The sequence below is a fragment of the Salmo salar genome, chromosome ssa14 (genome assembly GCF_905237065.1).
Source record: "Salmo salar chromosome ssa14, Ssal_v3.1, whole genome shotgun sequence".
In the NCBI taxonomy this organism is placed as follows: Eukaryota; Metazoa; Chordata; class Actinopteri; order Salmoniformes; family Salmonidae; genus Salmo; species Salmo salar.
This window is the reverse complement of record NC_059455.1, coordinates 61,733,049-61,750,929: the sequence shown is the minus strand read 5'-3', so window position 1 is coordinate 61,750,929 and position 17,881 is coordinate 61,733,049. Positions and strand designations below refer to the sequence as shown.

Below are 17,881 nucleotides of genomic sequence, written 5' to 3'. Positions count from 1 at the left end.
GCTCGCTCGCTCTCTCTCCCTCCGTCGCTCGCTCGCTCTCTCTCCCTCCCACAGTCTCTCGCTCTCTCTCCCTCCCTCAGTCTCTCGCTCTCTCTCCCTCCCTCAGTCTCTCGCTCTCTCTCCCTCCCTCCCTCAGTCTCTCAGTCTCTCGCTCTCTCTCCCTCAGTCTCTCGCTCTCTCTCCCTCAGTCTCTCGCTCTCTCTCCCTCAGTCTCTCGCTCTCTCTCCCTCAGTCTCTCGTTCTCTCTCCCTCAGTCTCTCTCAGTCTCTCAGTCTCTCCCTCAGTCTCTCAGTCTCTCGCAGTCTCGCAGTCTCTCTCGCAGTCTCTCAGTCTCTCGCAGTCTCTCTCGCAGTCTCTCGCAGTCTCTCGCAGTCTCTCGCAGTCTCTCTCGCAGTCTCTCTCGCAGTCTCTCGCAGTCTCTCAGTCTCTCGCAGTCTCTCTCTCCTCGCAGTCTCTCTCTCTCTCGCAGTCTCTCTCTCTCTCTCGCAGTCTCTCTCTCTCGCAGTCTCTCTCTCTCGCAGTCTCTCTCTCTCTCGCAGTCTCTCTCTCTCTCGCAGTCTCTCTCTCTCTCGCAGTCTCTCTCTCTCTCTCGCAGTCTCTCTCTCTGTGGACTATTTGCACAAAGACACAAGATGGGATGTGAAAGTTGACACCAGACACCAGTCGCTCTCTCTGCTATGGCCGTCTGAGCCACTGGGTGTGAGGATGAGCCAGCATGTCTACTCCTGCATCAGAGCGCTCACACCAGCCACTGCCTTTACACTGGCCCGCAGGCGTGTGTGTGTGTGTGTGTGTGTGTGTGTTAGTTGGCCGTGAACTGCCCACGTGCCACATTCTCAAAGCAATTCGCTACAGTCATCAATATTACAAATGCTGTCTTGTTGAATACAATGACTTCCTGAGGACAGTGCAGTACATGACTCATCCTACTCATAACACCGTTTCACCCACTGCCCTTCACAATGTAAGAATGTTGTCTGCCCTCAAACATCATTACATGTTGTTGATGGAATGTCTCAAAACAGCCAAACAGAACTGCTTGAGGTCAAAAACGGAATATTTCTAGTGATTACTTACTTAAATACCTTATTTAACTAGGCAAGAACATTGTCCCCTGCCATTCGTTTGTTTCCAGCCTCTCCTTCCTCCTCTCGTTCCCTCACTCACTTTACATAAATCCTTCCATCCCTCTTCTTTCTTACCTTCACAGCTGCTGTGGCCCTCCTCGTAACCCGCTGAACAGCTGCACTTCCCGATGGGCACCAGCCACTCCCCCTCGGCACTGCAGTGCATCCTGGGAGGGCTGTCCGTGTCCACCTCGGAATTGTTGACGCAGGCTCCCCTGACTTCCACCAGGGTGGCGAACGCCGCCTCGGCAACCGTATCGGAGAACACAGCCAGGTTCTGCACCGTGGCAAGGCATCGCTTGTAGTACACCCGCACCGCCACCAAGGCCACGCACGCCCCCACGTCCTGGAACGCCAAGTGGAACCCTTTCCGGTTCAGGTGTCCGATCTCCCGCACCTCCGTGTTGAGCTTCATCTTCCTCTCGCCCAGGTCGCCCTGCGTGAAGCTCTCGTCGGCGGCGATGGTGTCGATCTTGGTGTAGCGATCCTCGCGGGTCACCCGGCCCAGGTCTTTGTCCGACTCCACGTAGAGCAGGTTGAAGGTCTCCTTGCAGGTGCCCGCCACGCCCGGGATGCTGTTGCAGTCGCGCAGCGTGAACTGCAGCTCCACGAAGATGCGCTGGCCGCCGCGCCGCGCCACCCAGCCCGTCTGCAGCCAGTTGTTCTGCAGCGCCGGCTCCATCACGTTGCACACCTGGTAGGTCCTGATGGGCTTGTACTTCTCATCCACGCCACTGATCTCCTCCCACTGGGGAGATGGTGAGGAAAGGAGGCATGAGAGAGGGAGAGAGATAAAGGGGGGGATGAGGGGAGGCAGAAAGAGAGCGAGAGAGTAATGGATAGTGGGTGTGACAGAGAGGTATTGGAAGAAGGGAAGAGGGACAGACAAACACGGGAGCTGGTGAGGGAAGACATCATAACCCAGACAGGGTACATGTACATATCATGTGTGGGTTTGTGTCTGGTACCAGGGTTCCGTCCTAGTGAAGTAAGGAGGAGTAACAAGCCTCAGAGTGTGGCGTGTTAAAGCGTCTCCGCAGACACAAACCCACACATGATATTGAGAAAGAATAAATGAGCCACTGGAGTGTGTGTGTGTGTGTGTGTGTGTCTCAATCTCCACACAGAGACTAATTACAGTGGCGGGGGCCTCCACAGAGACTATAGAGCTGTAAAGCAGCTCACAGCCGCCCACTGACACTATGGGGAGGGAAAATGCAAATGGCTGCCGCATCCAGAATTAACTGGGTAAATAAAGAACAGATTGGCGGGGAGACGTGCCCACATGGCCGTCGTCATTTTGGACTGCAGGTGAAATTGACTCGCCGTCCGTGCTGAACGAGCGACGGAGAGGCTCTGCTAAATACTCTAGCGGGACTGCGTCAGCTAGCCAAACAAATGAACATGTTGATATCTGTTATTGTGATTCTGTATTGTGTATCGTTTAATTTACATCCCAATAGCCAGGAGATGTTCCTGGTTAGGTCGCACGGTCAGACAAAATCCTGTCTATGGCCATTCATCCTAACTAGGGGCCAGGGTCTATATTCATGAATCCTCGAGGGTAAGGAACGCCGATCCGAGATCAGTTTGGACGTTTAAATCCTAACGAATAAGAGGGGAGACGCTTGGTGAACGCGGTGCTTGAAGCGCTAGGCTCCTCTCCCACCACGCACGCCTCCCGCCAATCCCAGGCACAACTCATCGTTTCATCGCGCAGGGACACTGTGCAGCCCGTCGGGAAAAATACAAAGTCTTCAATTTGTGAGCGGTGATGATATATTCAGTCTGACGCACACATTAACCGATGTCAGGACTGATACGGAGATCGACCTTTTTGGAGAACCAGTTGAAGAAGCAGTTTATTGGTTATAACTGCCTATCTGGTCACAGTATGGTCCTGGCTGCTGCTAAGTCTACGTGGTGACACAGCCATAACGTGACTCAGACGCGCTTTCATTCTAAAAAGGCTAGCTGGCTTCAGTGGTGCTGTATAGAGCCACGGGACACATTTAGCTTTCTAGCTGTGACTTGTGGTCAACTTGTGGTCCTCTGTGGCTCAGTCGGTAGAGCACGGAGCTTGCACATGCTAGGATAGTGGGTTTGATTCCCGGGACCACCCATACGTAAAATGCATGGACGCACGACTGTGAATCTTCTAAATGGCATACGTTATATGAATATATTGCGGTTATATTATCAACATGAGACTGGGGTAGTTTATCTATGCCTACGTCTTGTGGTTTTGGTGACAGACGGGTATGAACGACTTTCAAATGTACGCGTCATCCTAAGCAGTCTGGCTGTGGTATATGAACTGGACCAAGTCCATTCATCTCCGCTTCATAACTTAGCATGTGGCCTCTTACAAGCCCCATCGATTCATTAAGAGTATAATAAATCCTCCATAGTCTTGTATTTTAGTGCGAAAACTTATGAGGGAAGATAAATGGGTAGCCGGTGACTTCAAAAACCACTTAATCTTCAGTCATTCTTAAAAACGTCCCGCCACTGGCTATTATCCATCATTCATAAGTTAGCGTGTGGTTTTTACAAGCCAAAATCGATAGCGGAAGGGACAATTTATGTGGCTGTGTGTGTCTGGACGGTGAGTGTGGGGACGTCCTGTCCAGGATTAGGCCATTGATTCGCGTGTAGTGATGAGCTCTGCTGTGTTTTGTTCAGGGAGGGACAGAGAGAGGCAGAATGAATGGATGGGGAGGGAGGGTGGGAGCGCAGAGGGGCAGAGAGGTGGGGCCAGCTGTCCACTAACAGTCCATTTGGGCAGTGTGCTCCCTGGAACTGTGCCCACTGAGGGGAGGGGGGGGGGGACTGTTCTCAGTTAGAAGCAAAATGGACTACTCCATGACACAAAGGGTGTAGATGTACACACACACACACGTAAAAAATGTATATTCAAAGTACATAACGGACTGGTACACTCACTCCATTGGAGGGGTACGACGTCCAACCGAGCTCTGCCTGCGTTTCTTTAGAGTTCAGCAGGACCACTGGAAGAGAAAAAGGTGGACAAGAGACAGAGAAAGAGGGAAAAAGAAAGAGGGAGAATAGCATTAGGTCAGTGGAAGAACAGCACGCATGTCGTTACACGTCGTCTGTAAGTCTGAATCCAACACCACTCGTCATCTCTCAGTCTCATTACATTAGGCACTTCAGTCAGCAAGCAGACACTCTTATCCAGAGTGACTTACAGAGGCATTCCTATTAGCAACCACATATCACAGTCATAGGAAGATGACAAGGTGAAAAAAATCTGTCCATGTGCCCTTGAGCAAGGCACTTAATCCTAATTTGCTCCAGGGGCGCCGTACTACTCTGGCTGACCCTGTAAAACAACACATTTCACTGCACCCTATCTGGTGTATGGGACAATAAAACATGTATTTTCTACATGTTTCCTCAATAAAGTAGATCAGCTTAGTCACTAGTCTCGATTGCGCGTATTACATCACCGGTGCATATTATAGAGCGTTTACAAAAATCCAGACTTCTTACAAATCCATAGGATGCCCAGTGCCCACTATCTCTCCATGAAATAAGGACGAGGGCAATAGCCACTGTAGTTGAAATGGACTCTTGGACATCACTTTAGAACATAGATGAAAATGAGGTGATGACACTCTTGAATAGCTGCACTTAAAGTAATAACGGCCCACATACATTTTGGGGATTTGGCTAATCCCAAAAGTTCCATCGTGGCATAATACTTCCAAGTGATACAAATATATTTTCATCAGTGCATTGACAGCATCTGTTCAGGAATTAAGCTTGTAGGACAACATGTTTTTATCCTGTAACTTTAAACTACAGCAGCTACTAGAAAACAAGCCAGGGCATTAAGGACACAAAGGGTATCCGGAGTCGAAACTGCTTTCAGCACCATGGACAGCAACACAGCTAGAGCAGTGGTTCAGCACACTAGACAGCAACACAGCCACTGCTGCCGCTTCAGGACCTTGGACAGCACATTGTCAGCCATGACAACCTACATACAGAACTGCTTTTCAGGACCTTGGACAGCCCTCCAGTACCCATCCAACATTTAGGCAGCCTGACTACAGCAACTTCAGTTTCTTTCTGATTCTACAGAACCTTGCACAGTGCATCTATAATATTAATACCGGATGACACATAGCAACCATAGCAAGTCTTCACTGATACTTCAGAATCTTGGACAGCAGCGCTTCCATAAAAACCCACTGATATTTAGCAGCCTTTGACAGAGGTGCTTGCATAATGTGCCCCGTCAGCACCTTGGACAGTGCTCAGAACATTTTCCTGGACCCCACATCCTTGGAGAGAACTCTTTTCCAAACTGGCATTGTTCTCCCCTTTACACCCTGGGCCTGGCTCTGTTTATCACTGATAACACACAGCATTTTAGAGCGGTATTAGAGAAGAGAGTAAGGGAGAGAGCGAGAGAAAGGGGGAGAGAGAGAGAAAGGGGGTGAGAGAGAGAGAAAGAAAGGGGGTGAGAGAGAAAGGGGGTGAGAGAGAGAGAAAGAAAGGGGGTGAGAGAGAGAAAGGAAAGAAAGGGGGTGAGAGAGAGAAAGAAAGGGGGTGAGAGAGAGAGAAAGAAAGGGGGTGAGAGAGAGAGAAAGAAAGGGGGTGAGAGAGAGAGAGAAAGAAAGGGGGTGAGAGAGAGAAAGAAAGGGGGTGAGAGAGAAAGAAAGGGGGTGAGAGAGAGAGAAAGAAAGGGAGAGAGAAAGGGGGAGACAGAGAGAGAGAAAGAGTAAAGGGATCAGAATGACAGTTGCCAGCATGTGAGAGAGAGTGACTAAATAAAGAAGGCAACGGGATCTGAAAGCCCCAGTCAGCAGTGCGTATGGAAAGTCAGTGTTCTGATCACACAATGACTAATCAGAATAATCACACCCTAGTTAGACATGCTAATGGGCCTTTGAGAGAGAGAGAGAGAGAGAGAGACTAATGAAATGGCCGTGACCAATATCAACAGCTAAACACAGATTTCCAGGGGATCATTTTATAAATAATTGTCTATAATTTAGTTTATGACAATGTGGATATCAGAGTCAAGCCATGAATCTTAATTGTGTGGTTTTGATTCGGTTTCAATGGGGGGTGGCTAGTGTCCTTCAAAGAGGATGTGATGAAAGTCAACGCAGAGTTATGACAATGTCAGATGTACAAAGTCCTTTGATCAGTAGATTTATGACAGGTAGTATAAAACAATCTTTTGAAACGGTGAAAAATACTGCTAATCTCGCATTGACGGCAATTTTACTAAGCAGCAAAGCAAGGAACATACAGCTGTTAGCCTAACTTTTTATTCTACACGGTTCATTTCAGAAAGAGGGCACTGGCGTCTATGACGTCAACGGAAGTCCTTTGTTGAAGTCCTATTTGTCTCAGGTACAAAGTGAAAGGGAATTGTCCTCTCCTCCAGCAGCAGCAGTGACGTGCCAGGCAGCCCTGGCATTCAACAGAAGGGCATTTAGTACTAAACACACAAATGAACTGGAGAGAGTCCTTGTTCCATCTAACCAGTAAGTGCCTCTCTTTCGTCATCCTGAAAAGGCACTTGTGCATCGTTTACTCATTTGCGATTAAATTGAGTTACTCGGCCTTGCTGACAATGAATTCATATCCCTACATTGCTAACAAGTAAAGACAAAAGGGATGGAATGAGGGAAGAGAGACAGCTGTATGGAAGGATTATACTAACAGACCACTGTTCAATGAATACAGCGAAGGCACATATTCTCCTCACAATGGTTCCTAGAGCATGGCCAGGGCAGGAATTGTTAGCAGGGCAGTAGGTGTGTAAAAGGGTGAAAGGTAAAAGATTTCTTTGTGTTGCCATTTACTTAGCGATAGTGTGTTTGTGTGTGTGTGTGTGTCTGTTGCTTGCCTTTCAAATACATTTCACTACAGTGGTGAGAGCCACACACTGAAGAGTGTACGACAGCGTGTTTATCTGAGAGGAGTGGGAAGAGCAGCGACGAAGCAGACAGCAACCTGGTGCCAGTGCTAATCTCCTTACACACACACACACACACACACACACACACACACACACACACACACACACACACACACACACACACACACACACACACACACACACACACACACACACACACACACACACACACACACACACACACACACACACAAATAATTCCCTTCCTGAGTCCCAGTGAAAGGGAGAATTATGAAATGAGCCCCATAAAGTTCAATAGAGAGGATTATCCACATGTTGTTCCAGTGTCCTCCCTGCAACCCCCAAGCAATGTATCAGGCTGCATCCACACCAGCAGGCCCGAGGCTCAGCCATAGAGGAGCCTGGGATAGGCAGGCCAATGACCCAGGGGGAGATCTTTTGTCCACACATTATCCCTCTAATAGGACAACACTAAGAAGTAGAGGGAGGGAGAGAGAGAGAGAGATATACACACACACACACACACTGAACAAAAATATTAACGCAACATGTAAAGTGTTGGTCCCATGTTTCATGAGCTGAAATAAAAGATTCCAGAAATGTTTCATATGCACAAAAAGCTTATTCCTCTCAACTTTTGTGCACACATTTGTTTACATCCGTGTTAGTGAGCATTTCTCCTTTGCCAAGATAATCCATCCACCTGACAGGTGTGGCATATCAAGAAGCTGATTAAACAGCATGAACATTACACAGATGCACCTTGTCCTGGGGACAATAAAAGGCCACCTTTTAAAAAAAATTACAGTTTCTCACACAACACAATGTCACAGGTGTCTCAAGTATTTAGAGCATTTAGCAGTACGTCCAACCGGCCTCACAACATGTGTAACCGCGCCAGCCCAGGACCTCCACATCCGGCTTCTTCACCTGCAGATCGTCTGAGACCAGCCAACCGGACAGCTGATGAAACTGTGGGTTTGCACAACCAAAGAACTTTTGCGTAAACTGTCAGAAACCGTCTCAGGGAAGCTCATCTGCGTGCTCGTCATCCTCACCAGGATCTTGACCTGACTGCAGTTCAGCATTGTAACCGACTTCAGTGGGCAAATTCTCACCTTCGATGGCCACTGGCACGCTGGAGAAGTGTGCTCTTCACGGATGAATCCCGGTTTCAACTGTACCGGGCAGATGACAGACAGCGTGTATGGGGTTGTGTGGGGGAGCAGTTTGCTGATGTCAATGTTGTGAACAGAGTGCTCCATGGTGGCGGTGGGGTTATGGTATGGACAGGCATAAGCTATGGACAACAAACACAATTGCATCTTATCGATGGCAATTTGAAAGCACAGAGATACCGTGACGAGATCCTGAGGCCCATTGTCGTGCCATTCATCTGCTGCCATCACCTCATGTTTCAACATGATAATGCACGGCCCCATGTTTCAAGGATCTGTACACAATTCCTGGAAGCTGAAAATGTCCCAGTGCTTCCATGGCCTGCATACTCACCAGACATGTCACTATTGAGCATGTTTGAGATGCTCTGGATCAACGTTTAACAGTGTGTTCCAGTTCCCGCCAATATCCAGCAACTTCACACAGCCATTAAAGAGGAGTGGGACAACATTCCACAATCAACAGCCTGATCAACTCTATGTGAAGGAGATGTCACGCTGCATGAGGCAAATGGTGGTCACACCACATACTGACTGGTTTTCTGATCCACGCCCCTACCTTCTTTTCAAGGTGTCTGTGACCAACAGATGCATATCTATATTCAAAGTCATGTGAAATCAATAGATTAGGGCCTAATTAATTTATTTCAATTGACTGATTTCCTCATATGAACTGTAACTCAGTATTTTTGTTCAGTGTACAAACTCATATACAGTGACTTAAAAAATGCAGTTGAACATGAACAGCCACATGAGCGCAGACAAAAACGGATGAGTGTAAAATACACAGAAGACACACAAACACACAAAATAATTCCCCTCCCCGAGTCCCAGTGAAAGGTAAAAAAAAATTCAACCCTGTAAATACAAAAAGCGTAAAAAATTAGAGATATTTTTTGAAAAGATAATGGACCTATATATTTTCTAAGCTGCAATGTGTTCTTTTTTAGGGAACCTGAAGTCTAAGGTCTATATCTGTCATTCTCATTGAAAGCAAATCAAAGAAGCGGTAGAGCTGTTCTATGTGCACTATTTCTATGCTTCCCGTGCTTAAGTTTAGTTTTTGCTACTTTTACTTTCGGTTTTGTACACCAGATTCAAACCGCTGAAAAAACTATATTTTTGTTTATGGAAAATATATTTCACAGCTGTTTAGATGGTACAATGATGCTCTACACCAGTGGTCACTAACCTTTTCTGATTCAAGATCACTTTCTGAGTCAAAATGCAAGCTGAGATCTACCGCTCAGATAAAAAAATCTATGCAACATTAACCAATTAAAAACAGTTCTGTAGCAATGAGATTTGTGCAGTAGGCTATAGACCCAATACATACCCAATACATTATCACTGCATATTGGCTATGCTTGAATTGCTCAGCCAATGTTGTTTAGAAATCATTTAGAAATTATATTACAAATATTTAGGTATTTGATCACACTGGTAATATATCATTTTGTATTAATTGTGAGGCACAGTTAAATGAGCATAATATATATTTATTTTACACACACACACACACACACACACACACACACACACACACACACACACACACACACACACACACACACACACACACACACACACACTACAATTCAAAAGCTTGGGGTCACTTTGAAATGTCCTTGTTTTTGAAGGAAAAGCACTTTTTTTGTCCACTTTAAATAACATCAAATTGATCAGAAATACAGTGTAGACATTGTTAATGGTGTAAATGACTATTGTTGCTGGAAACGGCAGATTTGTTTTTACGGAATATCTACATAGGCCCTTCAAATTGTATTGGTCACATACACATATTTAGCAGATGTTGTTGCGGGTGGTGTGAAATGCTTGTGTTCCTAACTCCGACTGTGCAGTAGTATCTAACAATTCACAACAATACACACATCTAAAAGAATGGAATTAAGAAATATATAAATATTCGATTGAGCAATGTCAGAGTGGCATTGACTAAAATATAGTAGAATAGAATACAGTATATAAGTATGAGATGAGTAAAGCAGTATGTAAACATTATTAAAGTGACTAGTGTTCCATTTTGTGGAGCCAGAGACAGCAGTGGGGTCAAACTGTAGAACCCAGTTCCTACATTTGAATGAGTGGGGGATGAAGGGCTTAAATATGGCATTCCACAGGTCTACCACTTTTGAGGATACATATTTTTTTAACAGTTTGAACCCCTGTTTACTATTACTTATTGTATTAAACCTTTATGGGTGAGCACTGCATCAATACATCATATACACAACACGTGTGTGTGTGTGTGTGTGTGTGTGTGTGTGTGTGTGTGTATTTATATATATATAGAGAGAGAGAGAGAATACTATAATGAAATATGTGGATCAATAGGCAATAAGATGCATAGACTATACTAATATATTGTATATAAGGACTATACTAATATAAGGTCTATATATTATATACACATATAGAAATCAAAGACCTATCTTAAATGAATATGCAACCATGTAAACAACTGGATTAGCACAAGAAGCAAAAACATATTTTACTTACTGATCTAAATTGGGTCACGTTACCGTCTCATTTCTTGCGGGCAGGACTCCTCGTGTCACTCTCAATGTCAATTTCTGCATTAATCTCATCCAAATGTGTATACTTGAAGTTTGATTTAGCTTTTATACTCTTAGTAGCCATGTTATACTTCTTAAATTTTGCAGGAAACTTTGTAGAACTAATCGAGCTGTGCGTAATTCAAACTCCTCTTCATCCTCTCGATTTTTAATAGAGAACGAATCTTGTTGCACGCGGGCTTAGCACAATGGCTTTTACTCATACAAAGGACCATCACATACTCATGTAAAGCCCAGCTCATTGGCTATCTAGCTAGCTATGTTTCAAAACGATAGGTGGTCATTGGACCAAGATACAGTCAATCGAGTGAACACCGCCCGTCTCATTGGTGTGTAATAATATCTGTCCTTCGTGGGCTAAAAGAGGTGTTTGTGTAGCCAATTCGTAATGCAGAATGAGGAAGCAAAGTTTGGTTGCCTTCTAAGGATTGCACAGAAACTGAACTTGACGTGGTGAAACAGTGTTCAGCAGTTTATATTACATTGATTGTTTTGTTGCAAGTTCATAAGAAATGCTGTATACAACATGGATCGTGTTAGGATATAAAAATTGATTTTATCAAACAAAACTACGCTACATTGGGACCCTCAGGATGACAAATCAGAGCAAGATTACTGAATGGAAGTACATTATTTACCTTCAGAGGTGAATGTATCAAACCAGTTGCCGGGATAAGTGTTTTGTTGTTGTGCACTATTCTCAAACAACAGCATGTTTTTTTCCTGCTGTAATAGCTACTGTAAATTGGACACTGCAGTTAGATGAACAATAATATAAGCTTTCTGCCCCTATAAGACATGTCTATGTCCTGGAAAGTTGGCTGTTGTTTACAATGTCGTTCTAGTCACATTATTGCATATTGAGCAACAACTCTCCCGATTTTGGGACTTGATCCAGTAGAGGCTAATTGAAATGCATTCCAGGTGACTACCTCATGAAGCTGGTTGAGAGAATGCCAAGAGTGTGCAAAGCTGTCATCAAGGCAAAGGGTGGCTACTTTGAAGAATCTCAAATATAAAATATATTTGGATTTATTTAACACTTTTTTTGGTTACTACATGATTCCACATGTGTTATTTAATCATTTTGATGCCTTCACTATTATTCTACAATGTAGAAAATAGTACAAATAAAGATAAACCCTTGAATGAGTAGGTGTGTCCAAACTTTTGACTGGTACTGTATACACTACCGTTCAAAAGTTTGGGGTCACTTAGAAATGTCCTTGTTTTCCATGAAAACATACATGAAATGTGTTGCAAACTGAATAGGAAATATAGTCAAGACGTTGACAAGGTTATAAATAATGATTTTTAATTGAAATAATAATTGTGTCCTTCAAACTTTGCTTTCATCAAAGAATCCTCCATTTGCAGCAACTACAGCCTTGCAGCCCTTTGGCTTTCTAGTTGTCAATTTGTTGAGGTGATCTGAAGAGATTTCACCCCATGCTTCCTGAAGCACCTCTCACAAGTTGGATTGGCTTGATGGGCACTTCTTACGTACCATACGGTCAAGCTGCTCCCACAACAGCTCAATAGTTGAGATCCGGTGACTGTGCTGGCCACTCCATTATAGACAGAATACTAGCTGACTGCTTCTTCCCTAAATAGTTATTGCATAGTTTGGAGCTGTGCTTTGGGTCTTTGTCCTGTTGTAGGAGGAAATTGGCTCCAGTTAAGCGCCGTCCACAGAGTATGGCATGGCGTTGCAAAATGGAGTGATAGCCTTCCTCCTTCAAGATCCCTTCTACCCTGTACAAATCTCCCACTTTACCACCAAAGCACCTCCAGACCATCACATTGCCTCCACCATGCTTGACAGATGGCGTCAAGCACTCCTCCAGCATGTTTTCATTTTTTATGCGTCTCACGAATGTTCTTCTTTATGATCCGAACATCTCAAACTTATATTTGTCTGTCCATAACACTTTTACCAATCTTCCTCTGTCCAGTGTCTGTGTTATTTTGCCCATCTTAATCTTTTCTTTTCATTGGCCAGTCTGAGATACGGCTTTTTCTTTGCAACTCTGCCTAGAAGGCCAGCATCCCGGAGTCGCCTCTTCAATGTTGACATTGAGACTGGTGTTTTGCGGGTACTATTTAATGAATCTGCCAGTTGAGGACTTGTGAGGCGTCTGTTTCTCAAACTAGACACACTAATGTACTTGTCCTCTTGCTCAGTTCTGCACCGGGTCCTCCCACTCCTCTTTCTATTCTGGTTAGAGGAAGTTTGCTGTTCTGTGAAGGGAGTAGTACACAGCGTTGTATGAGATCTTCAGTTTCTTGGCAATTTCTCGCATGGCATAACCTTCATTCACAAGAATAGACTGAGTTTCAGAAGAAGTGCTTTGTTTCTGGCCATTTTGAGGCTGTAATCGAACCCACAAATGCTGATGCTCCAGATACTCAACTAGTCTAAAGGCCAGTTTTATTGCTTCTTTAATCAGGACAACAGTTTTCAGCTGTGCTAACATAATTGCAAAAGGGTTTTCTATGATCAATTAGCCTTTTAAAATGATAAACTTGGATTAGCTAACACAACGTGCCATTGGACCACAGGGGGGATGGTTGCTGATAATGGGCCTCTGTATGCCTATGTAGATATTCCATAAAATCTGCCGTTTCCAGCTACAATAGTAATTTACAACATTAACAATGTCTTCACTGTATTTCTGATCAATTTGATGTTATTTTAAGTGGACAAAAAACAAGGACATTTCTAAGTGACCCCAAACTTTTGAATTGTTGTGTGTGTGTGTGTGTGTGTGTGTGTGTGTGTGTGTGTGTGTGTATATTTGTAATATAATTTCTAAATGATTTCTAAACAACATTGGCTGAGCAATTCAAGCATAGCCAATATGCAGTGATAATGTATTGGGTATGTATTGGGTCTATAGCCTACTGCACAAATCTCATTGCTACAGAACTGTTTTTAATTGGTTAATGTTGCATAGATTTTTTTATCTGAGCGGTAGATCTCAGCTTGCATTTTGACTCAAAGTGATCTTGAATCAGAAAAGGTTAGTGACCACTGGTGTAGAGCATCATTGTACCATCTAAACCGCTGTGAAATATATTTTCCATAAACAAAAATATTGTTTTTTCAGCGGTTTGAATCTGGTGTACAAAACCGAAAGTAAAAGTAGCAAAAACTAAACTTAAGCACAGGACTTAAGCAATTTTGAACTGTAGTGTGTATATATACACACTTTTGTGTTTGTGGGTGTGTGTGTGTGTGTGTGTATATTTATACACACACACACACACACACACACACTCACTCTCTCTCTCGTGGCCAAAGGTTTTGAGAATGACACAAATATTAATTTTCACAAAGTCTGCTGCCTCAGTTTGTATGATGGCAATTTGCATATACTCCAGAATGTTATGAAGAGTGATCAGATGAATTGCAATTAATTGCTAAGTCCCTCTTTGCCATGCAAATGAACTGAATCCCCCAAAAACATTTACACTGCATTTCAGCCCTGCCACAAAAGGACCAGCTGACATCATGTCAGTGATTCTTTCGTTAACACAGGTGTGAGTGTTGACGAGGACAAGGCTGGAGATCACTCTGTCATGCTGATTTAGTTTGAATAACAGACAGGAAGCTTCAAAAGGAGGGTGGTGCTTGGAATCATTGTTCTTCCTCTGTCAAACATGGTTACCTGCAAGGAAACACGTGCCGTCATCATTGCTTTGCACAAAAAAGGGCTTCACAGGCAAGGATATTGCTGCCAGTAAGATTGCACCTAAATCAACCATTTATCGGATCATCAAGAACTTCAAAGAGAGCGATTCAAATGTTGTGAAGAAGGCTTCAGGGCGCCCAAGAAAGTCCAGCAAGCGCCAGGACCGTCTCCTAAAGTTGATTCAGCTGCGGGATCGGGGCACCACCAGTACAGAGCTTGCTCAGGAATGGCAGCAGGCAGGTGTGAGTGCATCTGCACGCACAGTGAGACGAAGACTTTTGGAGGATGGCCTGGTGTCAAGAAGGGCAGCAAAGAAGCCACTTCTCTCCAGGAAAAACATCAGGGACAGACTGATATTCTGCAAAAGGTACAGGGATTGGACTGCTGAGGACTGGGGTAAAGTCATTTTCTCTGATGAATCCCCTTTCCGATTGTTTGGGGCATCCGGAAAAAAGCTTGTCCGGAGAAGACAAGGTGAGCGCTACCATCAGTCCTGTGTCATGCCAACAGTAAAGCATCCTGAGACCATTCATGTGTGGGGTTGCTTCTCAGCCAAGGGAGTGGTACCAACACATCCTCCGAGAGCAACTTCTCCCAACCATCCAGGAACAGTTTGGTGATGAACAATGCCTTTTCCAGCATGATGGAGCACCATAAGGCGAAAGTGATAACTAAGTGGCTCGGGGAACAAAACATCGATATTTTGGGTCCATGGCCAGGAAACTCCCCAGACCTTAATCCCATTGAGAACTTGTGGTCAATCCTCAAGAGGTGGGTGAACAAACAATAAACCCACAAATTCTGACAAACTGATTATGCAAGAATGGGCTGCCATCAGTCAGGATGTGGCCCAGAAGTTAATTGACAGCATGCCAGGGCGGATTGCAGAGGTCTTGAAACAGAAGGGTCAACACTGCAAATATTGACTCTTTGCATCAACTTCATGTAATTGTCAATAAAAGTCTTTGACACATATGAAATGCTTGTAATTATACTTCAGTATTCCATAGTAACAAAAATATCTAAAGACACTGAAGTAGCAAACTTTTTGGAAATTAATATTTGTATCATTCTCAAAACTTTTGGCTACGACTGTACACAGACACACTACAGTTCAAAAGTTTGGGGGCACTTAGAAATGTCCTTGTTTTTGAAAGAAAAGCACATATACATATATATATATATATATATATATATACATACATATATGTGTGTGTGCTTTTTAAATGTATTATTGGACTGAAGGCCTGCATCCGATTGTCAGTCTGAGCGGAGGGAGGAAGCAGCGGTGAGGCTGCCTCAGCCTAGTAACCGTCCCTCAGCTGAGAAAAGGGGACAGTTGACTGACGGCAAAACTCAAGTCGCACCGCATTATTTCTGCCTCACGGACCAATTCATGTTGTTACTCCTGTGAGCAGAGAAAGTGAAATAGTCCTTGATATTAAAAAAGACACAAGCCGCAAATAATAACAACGCAAGCTTATTGGAACACTTTGCTACACTCATTCATTACAGCTGCAGTGCCGGTGGCTTATAAAGGTATTGGACAAAGTGTTGACAGTGCTGAATAACAACTTAAACACAAAACAGCCGCTCTTTGCTGTATTAGTTGAGTCTCTAGTTATGGTTTTAAAAGTTTTGTAATCTCACCGAATTAACTTTACGGTGCGCTCGAGGCGGACACGGTGATCTGAGCCTTCTGATTGGCCGGCGGTAGAATTATAGGTGCACTTGATTTGCTCTCTGGTGAACACCGCTCTGCACTATACTTGCTTGGCTTGTTACAAACTCAAAGTAGGCTAACTATTAGAATGTTAGCAACCAGGAAATGGCAGAGCGATGTCTGCATAGTGCATCTTTAAATAACAATGTTAGAGAACTAACAATCAACAAAATAAAAGCTACAAAGTCAGGGAGAATAGAAAATCCCCAAAACAATCAATTTTGCAGTATTTAATTTGTTACTATGTTTGAGCAAAAGAACACACAGCATTAGCCATGGCAAAATGAATATATATATATATATATATATATATATATATATATATATATTTTTTTTTAGATATATACATCATGAAACTTTCATCTCCAATAATGGGGTCTAAGGAGCGCTGCCTTTTCTCTGATGCTTTTTACACACACAAACACACCTCAGTGTGTTAACTCTAAAATGAGCGCGAGTGCTATGTGGCTAGGAGGCTTTGTCATGGCAACACACTTGGGTTCTGTCCAGTTGCTGTTATGTTAATTGTGTCCCATCTCTTTTTCGACATTCATTCTCTCCATCCCTCTCCCTTGGTCTCGCTCTCGCTCACCCCTTTCTCTCTGGACTGTATTCCACATGACGGTATATGACAGGTGGCTGGTAGCAGCCTTGAATGTGAATGACCACGTGTTCAGAGGCATCGTCTGTGGCTGTTCTCTCCCCAGCAGAGAGAGATTAGAGTATCACAGCCTCACCTGACCAACCAGCTCTGAATGCAGTCCTGGGCCTGTATTCAAAGAGTCTCTGAGTAGGAGAGCTGATCTAGGATCAGCCCCCCCCACCTCCATATAAACATATTCATTATGATCTAAAAGGTGAAGAACTGATCCTGAATCAGCACGCCAACTCTGATCTTATGATGTCAGCTGAGGACTGGGGGAAAATGCAGCAAATGCCTAAGCGGAAATAGTCTGTTTTCCCCTTTTGAAAGACTGATGCTTTTTTTTGTTCGTTTGGGAGGGGAATTCTTAAAGGGGAGTAATTGAGTGTCTGGAGGTGATGCAGTCAGGGGAGCGTTGAGGAGAGGGGTGCCAGGTTTAATTCCTGGGAGAACCTATAGGAAACGCTGAGGCAGCCTGCCAGGCTCATTATAAACCAGAGCTGTGCCAGGGTGCCTGGGGACTAATGTGGTCGGAGACGACGAGGAGTCCAGTATGGTCCTATCTAAACAAACCGAGTTTAAAAACGACGAATAGGCGTACAATTCCACAAAGTCAGCTGAGGCTCAGTCGGTACGGGAGAGATCTAGACAGCGATGTCTCCCGGTGTAGTGTGGTAATGGCCTTGCTTCAGAGCGAGGACAGGAAAGGACAGGGTGTCTCAGAAGGGAGGAAAACCTCTGGCTTCAGCTCGGGCTCTGTCTAGGCCCTCCGAGGCACTGGATGTGCTTACATAACCAAGAGAAAGGGAGAGAGAGAGAGAAAGAGAGGTTGAAAGCGAGAGAAAGAGCAAGGGAGAAAGAGAGCAGGACTTTGAGTACTGCTGGGGTAATGGCTAGACATGGGAGAAATAAAGTGCAGTGGCAAAGGTTGACCTATAAAATAATGCATATTTGATGCATGGCATGTGTATGAAGAGATGCATTCTGACACG

The 17,881-nt window shown here is 44.3% G+C and overlaps 1 protein-coding gene across 1 annotated transcript in view; it reads right to left on the bottom strand.

Moving 5' to 3' along the window:
• LOC106570040 (ephrin type-A receptor 7) overlaps positions 1-17,881 on the bottom strand; it is a 170,890-nt gene that overhangs the window by 126,729 nt on the left and 26,280 nt on the right. The window contains exons 2-3 of the mRNA XM_014141966.2: positions 4,074-4,138; positions 1,203-1,875 (exon numbers count right to left, since the gene is read on the bottom strand). Coding sequence (XP_013997441.1) covers positions 1,203-1,875; positions 4,074-4,138 — 738 coding nt within the window. The remainder of the gene's footprint in view (positions 1-1,202; positions 1,876-4,073; positions 4,139-17,881) is intronic.